This window comes from Vulpes lagopus, chromosome 9, assembly GCF_018345385.1.
Source record: "Vulpes lagopus strain Blue_001 chromosome 9, ASM1834538v1, whole genome shotgun sequence".
Classification (NCBI taxonomy): domain Eukaryota; kingdom Metazoa; phylum Chordata; class Mammalia; order Carnivora; family Canidae; genus Vulpes; species Vulpes lagopus.
In genome coordinates this window covers 34497157-34517052 of record NC_054832.1, presented here as the reverse complement: position 1 = coordinate 34517052, position 19896 = coordinate 34497157, and the positions used below count along the sequence as shown (strand labels likewise).

Below are 19896 nucleotides of genomic sequence, written 5' to 3'. Positions count from 1 at the left end.
TAAGTTCTGTATTTTGAATTTAACAGATTCAAAAGAGGCAGAGGGGGAAAAAAAAGAAAGGCATCATGAATAGGCCACAGGCTTGAAAGTAAAATAGTATTGTTATATACCAGGATTTAACTGAAATAATTATATTAACAGGCTAGTCATTAAATAGCTTCAATTTGTCAAACATGCTATCCTGTCACATCCTATGAAAAGTCTCATAATGACAAATTCAAAATCTAGACGCTTACTGAGAAATTACAATGGCTCTAAACACCTTACATTATTAATACATTTAATTCTATCATTTTACAGAAGGGAACCAAGGCATAAAATACTACGTGGTTTGCTAATGTCATATGTAGCTAAAGGGTGTTGTAGCCATGATTAGAATCCTGACAGTATGGCTCCAGAGCCTGCATAATTATTCCTAGCAGGGATCAGAACACTTGACATACACAGCAGGCCTGATGTGGCTCTTTAGGAGGCCCTCACTAGGGGGGATGGTCCTTGGCTGGCATCTTGAAACTTGGCTTTACTGATATGGCTATTTTGAAAGCCTGGAGCAATGAACCCTGCTTTATTAGCTTGCCTAGGCTGCGCAAACAGTGTAATCTGTGATGAATTTCGGTAATCTTGGCTGGCTGCATAGGCAGAAAATGCTTACAGGACTGGCTTCAAAAAAACAAAACAAAACAAAAAACCCTGGGCTGCAACTCTTACAAAGTACAAACACTGTATAGTGTTTCTGTAGTTCATTGCTGAAGGAAAGAGGTATGTTCTTTGTGACAGCACATGGCCTGAGAGAGAGAACTTTGGAAGGCTACACCTAGAGTCCTCTGGACTTGGTCTGATGTGCTTTTTTTCCCTTACTGTGAGTCTTTCTGCTATAATAAACCATGGCTATAATTGTGTTGGAGTCCCTCTAATCACCTAAACAAATGGGTGGTAGAAGGACCCCATAACAGTAGTTATTTCCTTTCCAAACTTTTACACTCCAAATTGATTTTCGGATGATTACATGGTTTTTTCAAACCATTTTACCAAAAAAGATACTGCTTGGTCTGGAGTCAGGTGTAATTTACATTGTACATAAGTTAGTCTGGTTTAAAAATTTTAACCTTTGATAGGCAAGCTGAATACACAATGAACTAGTTTACCACACATGAAGACACAAACAGCCTCATCAAATCAAAGAACACTTTTGAGAAAGTTACTCACATGTAATGGCTGTTCTGCAACTACCAACATTCTGTGTTCTGCATATTTCCGCACATACTCATAAACATTCTGGGGAGTCACTGGTATATTTACACCATTAGGAATAAGTTCAACCTGTAAAAAAAATTTGCACTGTCATTTAAAAGCAATTTTGTCAAAGCAGTAATAAGTCCACTGTTCATAAAACACTTTGCTAAAATTCTAAAATCTAAAAGACAATTCTGAGGGCATCTAGTTACACGTCCAACTCTTGGTTTCAGCTCAGGTCATGATTTCAGGGTAGTGAGATCGAGCCCCAGGTCAGGCTCTGTGTTCAGTGCAGAGAGTCTACTTACAGTTTCTTTGTCTCCCTCTGCCCCAACCCCCTTACTATCTCTAAAATTAAAAATAAAAAGATAATTCTGTATATGACAAGTATCTAAGAGATGCAAAAATTTTAGACCTGAATAAGTACAAAAAACTCTTCTTTGAGTCCATCTCATTAACTTTCCATCTCTCTTTCTGCCTGTCAGCTGTTAGGTCTTTTCTCTGTAGGTTTGTGTGCTTCTTGTTCTGTCCCCAAGTAAATGGTTTCTATGTAAGAAAAGTAAAACAGACTAACCAAATTCTCTTGCCAGAGTCAGAAAATTACATATTTGCTTTACCTGTCCTCCACCCTCTTCTTTACACAAGTCAATTGCAAATGCCAAATCCATTGCAGAGAAAACAGCATCAGCATCTGAACTCTGAGAAGCAAGGATGAGTTGCCGTAAACTCTCATACATCACAGGGTCAAAAAAAGCAAAATCATGCCAATTGACCTAAGAAAGCAATCACATGAAACTCAATTATGAAACATCTTTACTGAATTTTATCTAATTTGAAGATCTAGAGAATATTCCACTAAATATAACTGATTTAAAAAGGTAAAATGTTAATCTTTGATAATTATTTAACTTACAAAGTATAAAAAGTGTAATATATATTTTGAAAAAAAATTTAAGGCCAGTAAGTGGAGGAGTTTAAGTTCCAAAATAACTTATTTGAAAAACCTGCACTAATTATTAAACAGGTGATTATGCTGAGCAGCTTGTTCTTATATATACATCCTACTTAGTCTTGATTATAATCTAAAATATAGATTATTAATTCTAGACGATGAATCTGATGCTCAAAGGAATTCAGCAACTTGCTGAAGATCAGATCATTGGGTTAGACTTGAGTCTATTTGACTCCATGATCTTTTTCATAAACCTTGTTAAAGGCTTAACACATCAACATTTCTGAGCTGCTACTGAGCTTTAAATCTACTTCTTTGTACAAGAACATTTTAGCTGGAAAACTAAGAATTCAATAGGGTCAGAGTTTTTACATCATTATATATGTGTACATACATATATATACACACACACATATATAATGATATACTGTATTAGAAAACTATTCATCAGTGGGTTTGATTGAAGAAAATTATTAGACTACAGCTTAACATTCTAATTCATATCACATGTGTGATATACATTGCTGGAAAAGACCAAAATATTTCATTGTTTTGTCAAGTAATTTCTTTATAATACCTTTAGGAACACTGGCAGTTGTGTTTTAAATCGAAAAGTGCATAATTAGTATTATACATAAGTTTTAAAGGATGTAGCTTCCCTGCCTCCGCCCATTATAATAGAATGTACAGGCAGACAAACTGTCAAAGCGCATTAAGAAATTAAGCTAATTTTATCACTTGGAGATAAATATCAAGCATGCTATATTGTATTTTCTCAAAATTCTTTTGTCCCCTCTCCCTCCTGTACATCTTACATATATTTTTGAAGCCAACAATGCTCTTTTCAGTAGAATACTACTTCTAATTCCACTACCACCTGTTTGAACAAATAATAGTTAAAATCTTTTGAGCACTTACCAGGCACTCACAGTTTTACCATTTTATAAATGGGAAAATATGCCATAGGTGTCAGGGGATTTGTCTGCATCAAGATCCAGGTCTGTCAGATACTCCCAAACACCCACCTGCGTCACCCACACTGCTATGCTATCTCCTCCATGTATTGAGATTTTTTTTTTCCCATGTCATTAAATGTTTGAAAATGATTTATATAATGGCTATAATAGGAAATTCTTGCAATTGTAAAAGCAGTTAGGTTCATTAAAATCACTTACTTTCCTACCAAGCAACACTTTAATTACATGTCTATTCAATGTAATAGGACATAGTTCATTCTGTAACAGACATAGTCCAAGAATCCTAAAAATAAAAACAGGGAAATATATTTAAATTTGAAAATAATTCTAAAACACATAAACCCCACACATACATACATAATATATACACAAGTATTTTGAGAAATTTTCTACAGCCTCATTTCTAATCAATATGAAGAACATATATTCATTTTAAAAACGAATGTTTTAGAAAAGTCTCAAACTGAAAATTTTTAAAAATTCAAATATAAGATTAGAGTTATTTTACCTGCCAATGTTTCTGAAACAATTCAACCTTGCTTCTGTGTTTTTGCCAGGCCTTGGAGTATAAAATCCTCTCTTTCCAGGTTGGTAAAACAAAGGGGCATTATCATCACCATCATCTGTATCATCTAAATCCATATCTACAACACTTCGACTAGAGCCATGACGCTTCCGGTTTTCCTAATAAAAGATCATCAAATTAAGTCTCAAGATTGATTTTATTTTTTTAAGTTTTTATTTATTTATTTGAGAGAGCATGTGCATACATAAGGGTGGGGGAGGGAGAGGGAGATGTAGCCTCCATGTATACCACAGGGCTCAACTCAGGACCCTGAGATCATAACCTGAGCTGAAATCAAGACTTGGACTCTCTTAACCAACCAAGCCACCCAGGCATCCCCAACCCAAGATTGATTTTAAAAACAAAATATTTGAACTAGTTGTCTAAAATCATTCAAAGCGAAGTCAGGTAGGCAAAGCAACATTTATATTTAAATGTAAATAAACTTTTAAATTGATCCTTTCAGAACTGTGATATATAAAGCTCATGCCTATTAAATCTTTAATTTCTCTGTCCATTTAAAATCGCTAATGAAACTGGTAGCTTCTTTCACCCTAATTCCTTAAAGATTTTTGATGGATATAGAATTCTGGATTGACAATTCTTGAAACATTTTAAGAATGAAAGATCCACAAACTGAATTTAAATAAATTAATTAATTTAGGGGGAAAAGAATGAATGATCCACTGCCTTCTGGCCAGTACCTTTCTGATAAAAAATCCAGTCTTTCAAACCACTGGTTCTCTATATGTAAGGCACTGTTCTTTGGCTGGTTAGTTTTATAGCAATTCAATTATATATAAACATAGTTTTCTTTCACTTTATCTTATTTAGGGTTCACGGACCACCTTGAATCTATAAAATCTATGTCTTATACCAAATTTGGGAAGTTTTCAGCTGCTGTTTCTTCAAATATTTTCCAGAGCAGTCTCTCCTCTTCAATGACATGGATGTCTGATCTTTTGATATGGTCCCACAGATTCCTGAACTTGTTTTGTTCAAAATCTTCTCTCTGTTCTTCAGAGTGGACAATTTCTATCTTTAAACTGACACTTTCCTATCACCTTTATTCTACTAATAACCCATCTACTGAATTTTTTTCTTTTAGATGTACTTTTAATTCTAAACTTTTCCCTTGGCTCTCTTTCAAAGTTTCTATTTCTCTGCTATGAGCCTCTTTCGGTTCACTAGTGCTTAACTTTATCTCATGTTCTAGGAGATAAAAACACCTCTATCTCACAGAATAGGAGATAAAAGTCTTTGATAATCCCAACAAGTAGGTCATCTTAAGTTAGCACCTACTGGTTCTTTTACCAGGAGAACTAAGTCTTTTCTGGTTCTTTGTATGTTGAATAATTTTGGGGTGTATCCTAGCCATTTGAATATTAAGCTGTAAAACTTAGGCAATCTGTAGGCAATCAACCTGGTTAGATTCAGATTGGAAGTGTCATTATCTGTGTGCAGTAGTTCTGATAACAAATTTTCAAAGCCTTTTATTATATTTTTTGGGTCTGCCCTGCATATGCACCATTGGGATTATTGTTTATACTACAGTTTAGTTCTCAAAGCCTTTTCTATCTTCCAGCTAAAATGGGAGTAAAAGGGACCATCATTACTCTCCTGCCTGAAACAATGCCATACCAGCCATTTTTCAATTTGACTTCCCTCTATATTATGTGTGCTATCGTCTACTTTTCAGAATCCTCAGGCAGTTCTTTTTCACGTTTTGTTTAGTTTTTAGTTTTAATCAGTGAACAGAGAAGATTATACCAGATCTGCTCCACCATGGTTGGCAATGAAGTTCTTAGCTTAAGAATGAAATAGGTCAATGTGCTAAAAATAAAAAAGCCTTCCTTACTGCTGCCCCATTTTCTCTGCAGCTTTGGCACTCATTTCTTTCTTGAGGAATAAGCCCTAAGAAATTCATGACATTTCTAAATTAAAGCTTAATTCAGGCTGTGCTAAACTGGAGTTCCAATTATTAGCACATGTACAAAACATCTCTTACCTGTACCTTTTCTGAGGAGTCTAATAATCCAAGATCCAAGATACTATCAGCTCCATTTTCCCTAAAAACAAACCAAAAACCTTTCACATTCCAGATAAAAGAGACTTCTACAATTTAGTGTAGAGAAACATGCATTTGAATTTATAAATATATTTTTAAAAATATTCAGGACACTTATTAGGCAGTGCAATTATAGGAAAAGAGAAATCAGTATTATATACACAAAAAAACATTAGATGCTACGTGTGTGATTCAAGATAATAAGCTAAGGGCTACCTGATTTAAGACAAATATAAATGCAGTCTTCACAGGGGGACTAAAAGCTCAAGCTCACATTGTAATAAAAGAACAAAAAAGTGCTGGGATTCCTGGGTGGCTCAGCGGTTAAGTGCCTGCCTTCAGCCCAGGGCATGATCCTGGAGACCCAGGATCAAATCCCACATCAGGCTCACTGCATGGAGCCTGCTTCTCCCTCTGCCTATGTCTCTGCCTCTCTCTCTCTCTCACACATGAATAAATAAATAAAATCTTTAAAAAAACAAAACAAAACAAAAAAAAAAAACGAAAAAATGCTCAGAAGGCAGTAACCAAAAAAAAAAAAAAAAAAAAAGAAGGCAGTCACCATAGGAATCAAATTCTTTAGTCTGTTTAATTTTTCTAGAATATGAATAAATTCACTGTTCACTTTATATAGCCAGCTGAAAGGAATCAATATCATGTCAACAGAAAATTACTTGCAGTCAACAGAAAATACTACTAAATTAGCAACCTTACATAAAAAAATCTTTTTATCAAAATGCACATTCCTCATAAGTTCTATCGGGGTGCTGATTACTTCCAGAGACAGGAAAAGGAATGAAGAAACAGTACATTAAAATCCTGAGAAGAAAAATGGTAATTACCACCAAAGAAACTAAACTTCCAGCAATAGTCTTTTGGCTTGGACCATTCAAAGGCTATGAAACAGGCTGTTAAGTTTCAGTGCTTTAGCCTACCCACTTATCCATTTCTAGGATTCTATCCAATCTAGGTTCCTTGTACAAAATCATGACTAGGAAGAAAAGACAGAAATTTACATCTAAAGCTTCAAACTGAGTATTTAGCCTTACAATAGAAGGCACAGAATAAGTTTGGCATATTTTCCTGATGTCACTTTTACTTGTCACCTCGGGAAAAGAATTTAACTATTAGGTATTTTTAGTTTTAACATAAAACAAATCTATTACACAACAGAAAGCAAAAACTTGCATGGATTTTTAAGATAAATAAGGAGATCTAAAAGAAATTTCATGCTTATGGCAAGAACTAAGGGACTATACCCTGATTCCTTGAAGAAGCTAGCCTCTGCCATTAGGGTTATTCTGGTAGAGAATTTGGTATGTACTTTTTACAAGTAATTTTTAAGTATCAGGTATAAAAGATTTTTAGAACCTATGTTACTGCTAAAATTCTAACTTTGCAACACATGTGAAACTCAACCATCTCATGGTTTTTAAGCCATCTCTTAAAAAAACATTTAATTATTGTGTACCTTATAGTATAAATTTTAAGGTATGGCAGCACCTCCATCCTAAAAATAAAGTATTTAATGTTTAAACTGAAATGCCTCCCCAATTATACACATTACCGTCCATGTGCTATAATAAGTTCCATGGCTTCATCCACTCTTGCTCTCAGAGAATCTTCACTTGCTAGAAGGAGAAGCAGCTGAGCTGGGGATAATTCCAAAAGCATGCCAGTAATTTTACTTGCAAAGGCCTGAAAACAATGAACAAATGTTACTTGCCCCTACACTGTGAAACCTCTCGTCTAAATAAACAGTCTTTTATCTAAAAAAGAAAAAAAAAAAAAAAGAAGAAGAAGAAAAGGAAGAAAATGTAAGACATATGGATAACGAAAAGATTTCTGAACCAGTAAGGTACTTTATTAAACTGGAAGCTTAATTATAGAGAACTCTGGTATCTTATTAAAGCTAGTTTAATAAAAAATAAAAAATAAAGCTAGTGTAAAATTTCTATGACAAGCCTTTTAACATTTCTGCTATCCATGAGTAAACATGCAAATACTCGGTTTCCATTTTTCCCCCCTCAGACCAGAAACATTTCTTACATGTAGGATAGAAGAAAAGAAAGGGAGGGAAGAAGTGGAAAGGAGAAAAGAAAGATACCTACATTTAAGACTAAGGATTTGCTGAAAGAACTATGATTGGTTTTATTTTCTCTTTCTGAAATACATTTACGTATAAAGGAAAACAAATACATTTATGTATAAAGGAAAACAAACACAACCAGTTTGTTAAAAATCTTCTAGCAATACTTAACAGCAATCAAGTATATTATTTGTAATATATTTTAGCTACAGCTTATTAACTAAAAAGTCTACTTCAATGTACAAGTCTGTAACAATTTATACAAATAAAGATACAACTTAAATGCACAGCTAATTCTTTAGCACACAAGAAATTTATTAGGTAGAATGCCAACTTAGCCATAGGTAGAAAAAACAAACCTCAAGCTACCCTCCAGCAAATTTTACTGCTTTCCCTCTTAACCTTCCTTTTTACCAGTCCTCAACCACATGGCTTGCCAGTAGCTAACATTTTTACAATGCCAACTTTAATTCAAAAACAAAAATGGCACAGTCAGTTAAAAGGTAGGTAAGTGCACCATACATACCGGTTGCATTGCTTGTACACGGGGATAAAGTCTCTCTCCAAGTGCCTGACGGTGAGCTGGCAGAGGATCAGGATCATCACTGGGATTCCCTTCAGAGGCTGGTCTGAAGGGCCTAGTGTCAATGGAAAGCTGTCTTCTAAAGTCTCTGAAAGACCAACAAAGCTCTTTGAATTTCATGCCCATTGTAATGCCTAACAGATGATGGTTGGGAAATAAAGATCTTCTAGATGTTGCTACTTAAAAATCTATAATAAATTTGCAATGCATAATTCAATTTGACTTTAAGGGAACAGGACCATAAAATATCAGAAATCAAGAATCCATCCACATTTCCTGGAAATTTTAGTCGAAAGTAAAATGCCACCCACCCTAACAGGAAAAAAATTAAGAGGCTTAAGTATAACACAACCGCCAGAAATAAAATTTAAGACAATTTTGGAAAAAATATTAGATTACGTAATTTCAATTGACCCAGGGTTTTTAAAGCAGAACATTTTAATAATAGTCTAGTTACTATTCATATACCCAAATATTAAAACTTTTTCTAAAAATAGTCCATAATTGAGACGCTCTCATTACAGGCCTACTTCCAATTTCATTCAAAAAGGTGGTTATTCAGTAAAAGATACAAAATGATCTCACCTATCTCGATCTCTTCGAGAACCTGCTCGCAAGCCACTACTCCTCCTCATTTCCCTTTCTCTCTCCCTTTCCCGATCCCTCTCTCCTCTGTTCCTTAATCTCTGCATTAAACCTGGAAGAAAATATGAAACACTCTGTTCAGATAAATGGAAATGCAACTACCTTAACTTTGAAAGTCCATGTGAGGACCTGAGACAAATATAAGAACATGACAGATGAAGATTATCTCCCTATGCATCTATGTGAGTACCTTTCTCTGATTCTCCCCCTGGTTTTGAAGGTTGAGGGTAATCGTATAGAATGTACTTGGCATGTAATAGATGTTGACTCAGTATTTAATGAATTATGTCAGTTGTGAAATAATATGTAGCAACTGGGGCTGTTAATTTCACCATAAATAACGCGGAGATTTCTTATGTGGTTAGAGTCCTATCTATTTTCTTTGTTCTTAGTTTTGAGTATTAAGCATTACAAGACCTCTAAAACATTTTAGCTATTGTTATCTTCAAACCCTTGAGCAAAATAAGCCAGAGTATGGTTTCCTAAAAAGAATGCAGAAAAGTTATTTCTGAAATGTTAGGACTTTCCAGGTTCCCTCATTCACATTTGCCAATTTCTTTTTATTTTAAGACTACAGAAAGTGATAAAACTGATGATGAAAGGCTGGAGTACTCCACACATCTTTTCATCCTCAATCCTTCCTAAAGCTCATTCAGCCTCTATGGTGGCAGCTTACCGAACCCCAATACAGTATCATTACAGCCTAGGTAAAATACAGGATTTTCTTAATAATTCCCTCTCCTTAAATTATCCATCTACAAGATGACAATCTTCTGCCCCCACCTTACATGAATCCTCAGTTATAACCTCCTTACGGCATTTATAATTTTCATAGATTTTTTTATTTTGAAAATTAGGTAAGCATCCTAATACCTAAGTGCTGGTCCTCAAGGAGGTAGAGCTTGTACCCCAGATGTTAATTTAGAAAATCTTATTACCCAAAAAACCAGTGTCTTGCTAAAGTATCAGTGAGGTAACTTAGTCAACCAATCTACATTTGGTTGCAAGCTCCCTATCTCATTGGGGACTAGTAGCAACTCTGCAAACATACTCTGAATAGCACTGCTGCTCCAGAGGATAGTATTTTTTTTAAGTATCTGTGCTAATTAGATACAGGGATGGTGGGGAGTGCCTGGGTGGCTCAGTGGTTGAGCATCTGCCTTTGGCTCAGGGCATGATCCTGGGCTCCGTGGATCAAGTCCTCCCTGCAGGGAGCCTGCTTCTCCCTCTGCCTATGTTTCTGCCTCTCTCTCTCTCTCTCTCTCTCTCTCTATTTCTCATGAATAAATAAATAAAATCTTAAAAAAATAAATACAGGGGTGGTGGAAATACTGTTATGCACTCAATACATTTTTCTATTACCATAGAATTTACAACTTCCCACTCCCCAAACATGTAACAATTGAAATGACAAACTCACCAATACAATCTCATCTATGAAAATAAATATGGCATTAAAAGAGCAAAGTGTTAAGCTGTTGGTTAGAGTAGTTTAAACAAGATTAAATCATTAATCTAGAATAAAATTGTATAAAAATGTCAATGTACACTAAAGTTCTCCTACTATAAATACTTATAATTGTTTTGATGAAACAAAAATTTGTTTTTAGTACTTACTTGTATGAGTGCCTTTGTTGGCATTTTGGATACAATCTAAATTTGGCAGTTTTTCATTTGACAAAAACGCTTGTGCAATGGCTGTATAAAAACTTCGTGCTACACCACTGCCCTCTCCTGGCTCATCCTTAAATGTGACTTTTACTCTATGTACAGCCATTGGTGTAGTAGCACATCTTCGACCAAAGTGATTGTTAAGCTGCCTCATGGTCTGCTGAATAAGAAGATCTCGATCCCGATCAACCTATTAAAATACACCCAGAAAGTAGCAAAGTTCAACGTTAGAAACCACCTTAAAATTTTCCTATATAAAATCTTAAACTAATTTTAGTTTTTCATTTAAAGTCAGGAGTGTATAAAGTTGTGGGGTTTTTTTGTTTTTGTTTTGTTTTTCAGAGAGAAAGTGAGTGTGGGGGCAGGGGGCACAGAGGGAGAGGGAGAGAGAAAATCATAGGGAGGCTCTGCTTGGGGCTCAATCTTACTACCTGAGCTCAGTGGGGAGAGTCTCCTTCTCCCTCTTCTCCCCCTCCCCTCACTCCTTTCTTTCTTTCTCAAAATCTTTTTTTTTTTTTTAAGTCTATTGGAAAACAGCAATTTGTTCAATTTTGGAATATATTAGGATAATTCTAAGTAAATTAAAAGTGTGTTTTGTTTAAAACAAACCAAACACACACAAAAAAAGAGCAAATACTAGAAAACATGGGATATTCCTCTGGTGACAGAAAACCACAAGCAAAGCAAAAGAAAAATGACAAGCTGGGGAAAACGATTGGTGAATGTATCCTACTACAGACAAAGATATGTATTTATGAATAATATACATAGCACCATAAGATACTGTGCTTTTAAAAAATCTAGAAAATTGAGGAAAAAATTTAAAATGCACAAGACATACCAGAGTTCATAGAAAAAGTAATATCCTTAAATATATGAAACAACGTTTATCTTTGCTCATAGTAAAAGAAATGCAAATTAAAATTTCACAAGATGCCATTTCTTACCTATCAGATTGGCAAAAATCTAAATATTTGACAGACTGCTGGCAGGACTACAGAGGCATCTCATATTAATGTTACAAACACAAAAATACATAACCATTGTGCAGAAATATTTTCCAAAATTATATATGCATATGCCCTTTGCCCCATGTCTAGGTTCTATGTCTAAGAATCTATCTTAAAGACTACACACGCTAGCCTAAAAAGAAAAACAGGGACCACTATTTGTAACAGCAAAAGATTAAAAGAAATAAATCCTAATGTCTATGAGTAGGAGACTGGCTAAAAAAAAAAACACCCCTGTGATACAACCATAAAATGCAGTACTAAGAAAAAGCAGCTGTAAAAGGAAGGCAGAACATTGCTCTATCTTACCTCTGGGATATACTGTTAACTAGGAAAAACAAGATGGAGTAAAATGTATAGCACACTCAGGGTCAGGAGTAGGGGAAGGAAGAGAGATGGGTAATGAATACATACACACACATGCAAGATTACATTTTTTTTTAAAAGGAAGGAAGACCATTTAAAAACAACAAAACCCTGAAGGGGAGAAGTGGAGGATGGTAAAAAAGAAACAGAAACTAGGTTTCCCTAAATAAACTTTCTTCTATAGAGTTGGCCTTGCACTATTGTAGATATTTTACATTAAGTACAAAACTGAACCCGAAAAAGGAGAGATAGCTATCCCAAAAAATTGAAAGCAAAATGAAAGAAAAGGCTTGGTTTTATGCAGCAAAACCACACAAAGAAAAAATTATTTCAAGTGACTTTGAAACAAAGCAATTTGTATAATCTCTAATTGGATAAGCTCTAAGAACAAAAAACTGCAAATAAATCTTAAGCTATTTTCGATAATTATCTTGGGGGTGGTAGTGTTGATGTGATTCTAAGACTGCAGTGTATATGCTATAATATAAAAAGCAAAAGAGTAATTTTCTTAGTGTTGGGAAGTTGGATTTTTGGTTCAGAAGAAAGGAGATACAGACTAAGAGGTAGAAATAAAGCAATTCTGTGATTCTATATCTTGAATTTGAATTGGAAATAGCAAGTATGCATTTATAATGTGTTTTTTTTTTTTTTAAAGGAAAATTTCCTAGCTTTATCCATTGAAGAGACCTAGAAACTATGACCAACCTACTAGGCAGTTAATAACTCTACAACCTAGATTATAATCTTGAAATAACAGCCTATATTATAATCTTGAAATACTTTTTCCTACTAAAAGGAACCAAGCTTTTTGAAGAAATGGTTGATTTAAGGTCTGTGACAGGAAATACACAACATGAGACCTACCAAAAAGTAAAGACGTTATCAATGTTATCGAAATCCTGTCCAAAGGGCCGATGAGCCAAAGGACTCCCACTAGCCAAAAGCAATCTGAGCATCAATGGAATATACTAACCTTAATGGAATGAAGGACATCTAAAACATTAAAAAAACAAACAAACAAAAAAACAAAACAAACAAACAAAAAAAACACTGAAATAATTCATTGATCATGAGAGGATGTTAGGAAACCAACTGCCAGAAATAACCACTACTCTAAATATGGTGATTGCCATATAGTAAATTTTTAACTACATAAAACATACCCTTAAGCGAAATTGTTATTTTTGTTTTTAAACTTCATATAAACAGCACACTATATGTATAGTATAAGAAAATCTAAATACCTTTACCTCTAGTGATAAATCTCTTGACTGCTGGTTCCTCAGTTTTTCCATTTCTCTACGGAATTTTGATTCTTTTACCTCAAAACCACCCAATTCGGTTAGGATCTTTAAAAAAAAGAATGCATGACAGAATTATTCTCTGACATATGTTCTTATCTGGCAGAACAGAATTAAAAGTGCTCAAAATACATACTGATCCAGGTTCTGCTCCAACATCTTCCATGAATACCCTGCCGAATAGTTCCAAAGAAAGGCGCCAACGTCCTAACAGCATATCATGGGAAATAACCATTCCCATGAAGCTACACTGTGGCCTGCAAGAGGTTTAAGGGAGAGTTGGGAGTAATTTAACCAACTATAAAATTTACCTGATTTTTGGTCAATGACAGTAATTTTCTTGGTCTTTTCATATTCTGAAGTCGTAAGTACTTCAAACCACATCCTAACAGAATTTTTATATAACTACTCATGCCTCACAGAACTAATTTTTACTCCATTATCCCTCTGTCCTTTATATAAAGATACATCTCCTAGCTGCTACCTTCATCTTCAATTTTACCTCTTCTCCTTTAAGTCCATCATCCCTCCTCTCCAATTCAAACTTTCACAACAGACCAGAATTTCCACTGTGTTACATATTTATTTCCATGTCAGTGACATGTAAGTCCAATTCAACACAGGAAAACTGAATATGGCCTCTACAATTCAATGACACTGCCTCTTGCATTCTTTGAACAGTACCATTTCCCTACTGCACAAACTTGAAACAAATTCTAATGTTTCTTTCCCCTGTTCCTCCAGAGCGATTAAGTCCTTCAAAATTTCTCTTTCCATAATTTCCTATCCATCCCCAAAGGCAATATTTTATTTCAGCCCCTTTTTTCCACTAACCTGAACTCGCAGGAGCTTTTCTAACTTGTCTCCCTACCTCTAAATCTTCTCTCCTTCAATCTGTTTGCCTCTACACATTCTAACCATCTCAGCTCGAGCCATATAGTCTGAAAAGCTTGTGCCACCCCAGTCCAAAATTCTTCCTTGCCTTTTGATTGTTGGACTGTATATGTAAAATGTATAGTTTCCTAAACTCCCTTAACTCCTAACCAAAAATAATTATCTGACATTCTGTAACCAAAAACCAGATACTCAACAAATCATTTGGTGATTAGCCATACTGAGACATAGTATACACTAGCAAATTTTTATTGGGAAAGCAAAGAACCTACCTCTTACAAGATGATAATAACCAACTGTAAACTTGGTAAAGGAGCCCAAGAAAGTGTGAGAGTCACAAACCTAGAAAGCTCTTTCTAATCATTCACATGTTTCTCTTTGTTGAGCTGCTGCTAACATGTCTATAATTGGCAATTTGACATGGACATATACTAACATTATATGTTATATATATATATGTTATATATATATGTTATATATATATGTTATATATATATATATATGTTATATAACATTATATGTTATAACATAACATAGTCTTAGGGATCCCTGGGTGGCGCAGCGGTTTGGCGCCTGCCTTTGGCCCAGGGCGCGATCCTGGAGAACCGGGATCGAATCCCATGTCAGGCTCCCGGTGCATGGAGCCTGCTTCTCTCCCTCTGCCTATGTCTCTGCCTCTCTCTCTCTCTCTGTGACTATAATAAATAAATAAAAAAATTAAAAAAAAAAAAAAAACAATTTCTTTGAGCATACATTAAAAAAAACAAAACAACAACAAAAAAAACATAGTCTTAGAATTTCCTCAATAAAGTAAAAGGAAAATTAGAATGCCAATCAATGGCTATATTGTCACTCCAAAAATCCAGAAAAATCACATATTTAAATATCTGATTATAAATCAGGAAAGCACAGAAATAAGGTAACATTTAAGGCTATTATTTACATATAAATGAAATAAAATTATAAAATTCCTAAATAAAAATTCTTACAAGAATTGTACTACCCATAAAGTAATGCAACAGAAAAAATATCCCCACTCAGCAAATACCTGAAAGATGTAAGAGGTGGCCCTTCACTTTCAGTCAGCCCTATTTCTGCTAGTAAACTGCTTTTCAATTGTGCAGCAAGATCATGAGCAGATGGCCCTGGTTTTGAACTTTCAACTTCTTCTGGCACCACATTCTGTTCTTCTCCTTCCTTTTTTTGTCGATTTTGCATGTTCATTACATTTTTCAAATTGGCAGCATAAGACATTTTAGTTGGAAGAACCTATGAATTTTTACATATAAAAGTCATACATTTAAAAAAAAAAAAAAACTCAACCCTACTAGATTTCCTTTCCAACTTAGTAATATTCCACAGGAATCACATGGAAGTTAAGTAATTCTTCTCTGGCACTTCAACTACAAAGATGCAGCCTGTTTCTTTTCTTGCTGACCACCCATGAAAATGCACTAATGGAATTCCAGTGCATTTATCACAGCAGCCTCAGAGAACTTTTAAAGGAGTCTCTATAATATGTGATTACTCAAATGTTCTATGTATTTCAAATGTTCTATGTATTTTCAATATTATATCACTTAGATAAATAAAATTCTGCTCTTAAACATGTTATTACATTTTCATTGGAGAAGCAGTATGGACTGTATAATTTTAGGCTCTCAAATCAGACTTTAATCTAAAAACTAGATCTGCTACTTAACTAGTTAACAACAGACTTTCCCACAAGAAATTTATGTAATCTCTGCAAGCCTCAGTTTTTTTACCCATAAAATCAGGATAAAAATACTTTCTATCCAACATGGTAATAAAGATTGAGAACATGCCTAGTAGATATAATTATTCAAGAAGTCATTATTAGTATTACCTTATTCATTCTACAGTTAAAAAATTTTTCAAGCCAATACTATATATGCTCACACATTAATACATGTATATACATTACACACATCAAGATTTAATTTTCAGTAGCTTCAACTCTGTGAAATAGGCAAAACACATAACAAAACTGCCATTTTATAGATGAAGTCACCTGACATAAAACAAGTTAGTCTCAAAGCAGGCTTAGTGACACTGACAGAAGTATGAAATTATGTGGAAATCTGTCATAAGGCAGGAAGTTCTAATACTTCCATTATTTGAGACAATACAATATTTTGGATTAATGCATTTCTAAGACTCTAGATACTAGGACAAGTTCTCATTCACAAATACTACATTGTGAAGATTTTTACTGTCTTACCTCAAGGCAGTTTCTATCCACTGTAACCTCCATTAAACATTTCCCACTACTGGCAGATGAAGAATAAAGACCCTGACTTGGACGGCCAAAAAGATCCTCCTTTCTAGCGTTTGGCTGGAATTTTAACAGAAATATTCCAGTTATACTGTATAGTTAAAAAAAATAATAAAGTCACTTAAAAAAGAAATCTTGTAAGACTGACTAGTTTATTTAAATCACCTGCAACAGATGTGGCTGATCAGCCAAGGGGATGGCTTCAGCCAGAGGCACTTCAAATGGATTTGGGGGTATACATCCAAGGAACGTCATGGAATCTGAGCGTCGGAAAAACGGATGGTTTTGACCAGTTTCTGCAGGAAGAGAGTCATCATCCTTATCATTCAAAGTGGCACCTACACATAAAGAGATAAAGTGGTTTTTAGAAAATATTAATTACTAGGGAAGGAAAAGCATCTTAATCTGCTCAGTCCAAAATTCCTTTTTCCTCTTCATGAAATTTTAATGCCACTCAAAAACTAAAAATAAGTTAAACTGTCCAAAATTTTGGTAATATTTTTAGGAGATAATTCAAAATATTAGTTTGGTTACAATGGCAAATTCTATTATGTATACGTTAACACAACAATACAGACTTATTTTAAAAAGTATTAGCAGTAACAAATCTTGTTCCATTTTTGTATTGGACAAACATTTCCCGTATCTTTCTCTTTCTCTAGGGATTCAGACCTGAATACAGCTAGCTTCTGAAGCATATTTAGGCTCACTGATGACTCTAAGAGAAGACGGTCAGGAGCTGAGATTTGAGCATTTGCTTACTACTAAGTTCTGCTTTCTCTACAAGACAGAAATGTCTGGACATCTCATTCATCTCAACAGTAAGCATAAGAACACCATCCTCCCCTTAATGGAATAAAACTTTGGACAGTGCTTACAGTATGCTGTGAAAATAATGAGCTACAACTGGATTTTCAGACTACAGCAGTGAAGTCAGTTGTCTTCCCCTGGGCTGAATAGAAGTACTAGCTGTTAATAAGAAATAGACAAGAGACTGGGCTATCTGACCCCACACTTTATAAATTGTTTTAAATTCCACTTGAAATAAGAGCTAAGAAACTACAGAGACTGCAGAAGATTCCAAAATAATTCTTGACTTTGAAATATTTTTTTATTGCACTGTTAAGAGTTTTGATATTTGGGAGTTATAACTGGAATTTCTCATTTTCTTGACTAAACCTATTTTGCATCAGTATTAATAAGGTTCTACTAAGACTTTCAAAAATAAAGGTAAACATAAAACTAAAACACAAGGGATACAAAGATAAAATAGCAAAGATACCAACTGTTGAAAAGTTCGTAACATTTCTTTAATTCATCCTTATTTATGAAGCAAATAATTCAAGGATGTATAAGGAAAAATGGACAGAAAATGCAAGAAATGGGACATAGAGAAGAAAAGAGAAATTCCCACCCAGACAGAAAATAATGAAGTTAAAAAGCTTGAAGGGGAAATACTGAGGCAGCCATTTCTTGAAGTAGATTAGCAGATTTTCTGTACACTAACTTTGATTGGTGTCATCATCATTTTCATGTTCTGAATCTTCATTATCAATACCCAGTTCCAAGAGTTCTCGCGTCCTTTAAAAAGACAAGTGAGTCATTTTACATAAAATATGGAGCAAAGGTGATGGGAATTATAAGAAAAAAAAAAAAAACACTGAAAAAGTCAGTTTTCATATCTAGCCAGTTTCAAACATTGTGATCAAGTTTTAGACTCTGGGAATGGTAGACTGGACAGCCAAATGTACTACAATTATAAAACAGGCTCAAAGAAAGCAAAAGAGAATCACATTAACAAACAGTGAATACTTACACAAAATAGAAAACATGATAAACTACATCAAGCATAAAGCTTAATTAGATTCTTAGGTTTCCTTTTTTCTTAAGATTTTATTTCTTCATTCATTCATTCATTCATTCATTCATTCATTCGAGACACAGAGAGAGAGAGAGAGAGAGGCAGAGAAATAGGCAGAGGGAGAAGCAGGCTCCATATAGGGAGCCCGACGTGGACTTGGTCCCAGGTCTCCAGTATCATGCCTTGGGTTAAAGGCAGCACTAAACCGCTGAGCCACCAGGGATGCCCAGGTTTCCTGTTTTAAATAAGGAGTAGCTATGGAGACTCAAGCCCTCTTTCCCACATGAAATGTTCCTGTACTATTTCTCTTTTGAAGCGCTGTTCTCCTCACTCCAAAAATCGGACAATATACTAATAGAGACCACACTGAGAAATTAAGCATTTCCTAAACCAACCTCATGGCAAGTACAGATACCTTTTGCGTTCCAGCTGAGGTGTATCCAATGTTGTCTGCTGATTCATTGCTTTAATCCAATATATGAGGGCTTGAAAAACATACGCCACATGCTTCAGTGAGCAAACATCCAAAACCGGAAGAACATCAGAATGCTCATCATTATGAGACCGCATTAAGGACAGAGCATAATTTAGGAAGTCCCCTCGGGCAGACATCATTCCTTGACGGGCGCTAAGCAATGTGGCACGTCTGTAGGAGGAAAAAGAAATGAAAATGTTTTTAAAAATGACACAAATGTTAAACTGACCACTACCATAAATATGTAAAATTAGGAACTGAGAGTATCCATAAATCAAAATTCATTACCCCTGTGACTGTTTTAGAGATATAACCATCGTGGATAATTTGATCTGTACTTTTTTCTTAAAGATTTATTTGAGAGAGCATGTGGGCAGAGTGGGGGCAGAAGGAGGGAGAGGGAGAAGAAGAGAGGAAGAGAGGGAAAGGGAGAAGAAGAGAGGAAGAGAGGGAGAGAGGGAGGGAGAGAGAGGGAGGGAGAGAGAGGGAGAGAGGGACAGAGAGAGAGAGAGAGAGAGAGAGAGAGAGGGAATCCAAGCAGACTTCCTGCTGAGGACAGAGCCCAATGCAGGACATGATTTTACTACCCTGAGATCATAACCTGAGCCAAAATTAAGAGTCAGACACTAAACCGACTGAGCCACTCAGGTGTTCCACTGTCCTGTGCTTTAAACCAAGAAAGGAATTCCAGTGTCCTTTGGAATGGGAAAAGGAACTTCTTCCCTAAAGACAATGGTTCTCAAACTTTAGTGTCTTATCAAAATCTAGGTCTGGGGTAGGGCCCCAAATTTTGTATTTCTAACAGGCTCCTAGGTGATGCTGCTATTCTAGAGATCACACATTGAGAACTACTGCCGATCCTAACACCCAAAACACAAGCAACAAGAAAACACACATAGCGTTAGACTTT

The 19896-nt window shown here is 35.0% G+C and overlaps 1 protein-coding gene across 6 annotated transcripts in view; it reads right to left on the bottom strand.

Annotated features, from left to right (window-relative positions):
* UBR5 (ubiquitin protein ligase E3 component n-recognin 5) overlaps positions 1 to 19896 on the bottom strand; it is a 136597-nt gene that overhangs the window by 5170 nt on the left and 111531 nt on the right. For 4 of the 6 annotated variants that reach the window (XM_041768513.1, XM_041768517.1, XM_041768512.1 and 1 more), the window contains exons 41-56: positions 18927 to 19157; positions 18158 to 18231; positions 16816 to 16988; positions 16597 to 16710; positions 15403 to 15623; positions 13597 to 13717; positions 13404 to 13508; positions 10730 to 10973; positions 9053 to 9164; positions 8411 to 8555; positions 7363 to 7493; positions 5736 to 5796; positions 3671 to 3846; positions 3361 to 3445; positions 1851 to 2006; positions 1207 to 1320 (exon numbers count right to left, since the gene is read on the bottom strand). In XM_041768513.1, coding sequence (XP_041624447.1) covers positions 1207 to 1320; positions 1851 to 2006; positions 3361 to 3445; positions 3671 to 3846; positions 5736 to 5796; positions 7363 to 7493; positions 8411 to 8555; positions 9053 to 9164; positions 10730 to 10973; positions 13404 to 13508; positions 13597 to 13717; positions 15403 to 15623; positions 16597 to 16710; positions 16816 to 16988; positions 18158 to 18231; positions 18927 to 19157 — 2263 coding nt within the window. The remainder of the gene's footprint in view (positions 1 to 1206; positions 1321 to 1850; positions 2007 to 3360; positions 3446 to 3670; positions 3847 to 5735; positions 5797 to 7362; positions 7494 to 8410; positions 8556 to 9052; positions 9165 to 10729; positions 10974 to 13403; positions 13509 to 13596; positions 13718 to 15402; positions 15624 to 16596; positions 16711 to 16815; positions 16989 to 18157; positions 18232 to 18926; positions 19158 to 19896) is intronic. The other 2 variants (XM_041768514.1, XM_041768516.1) reach the window with 1 other exon arrangement.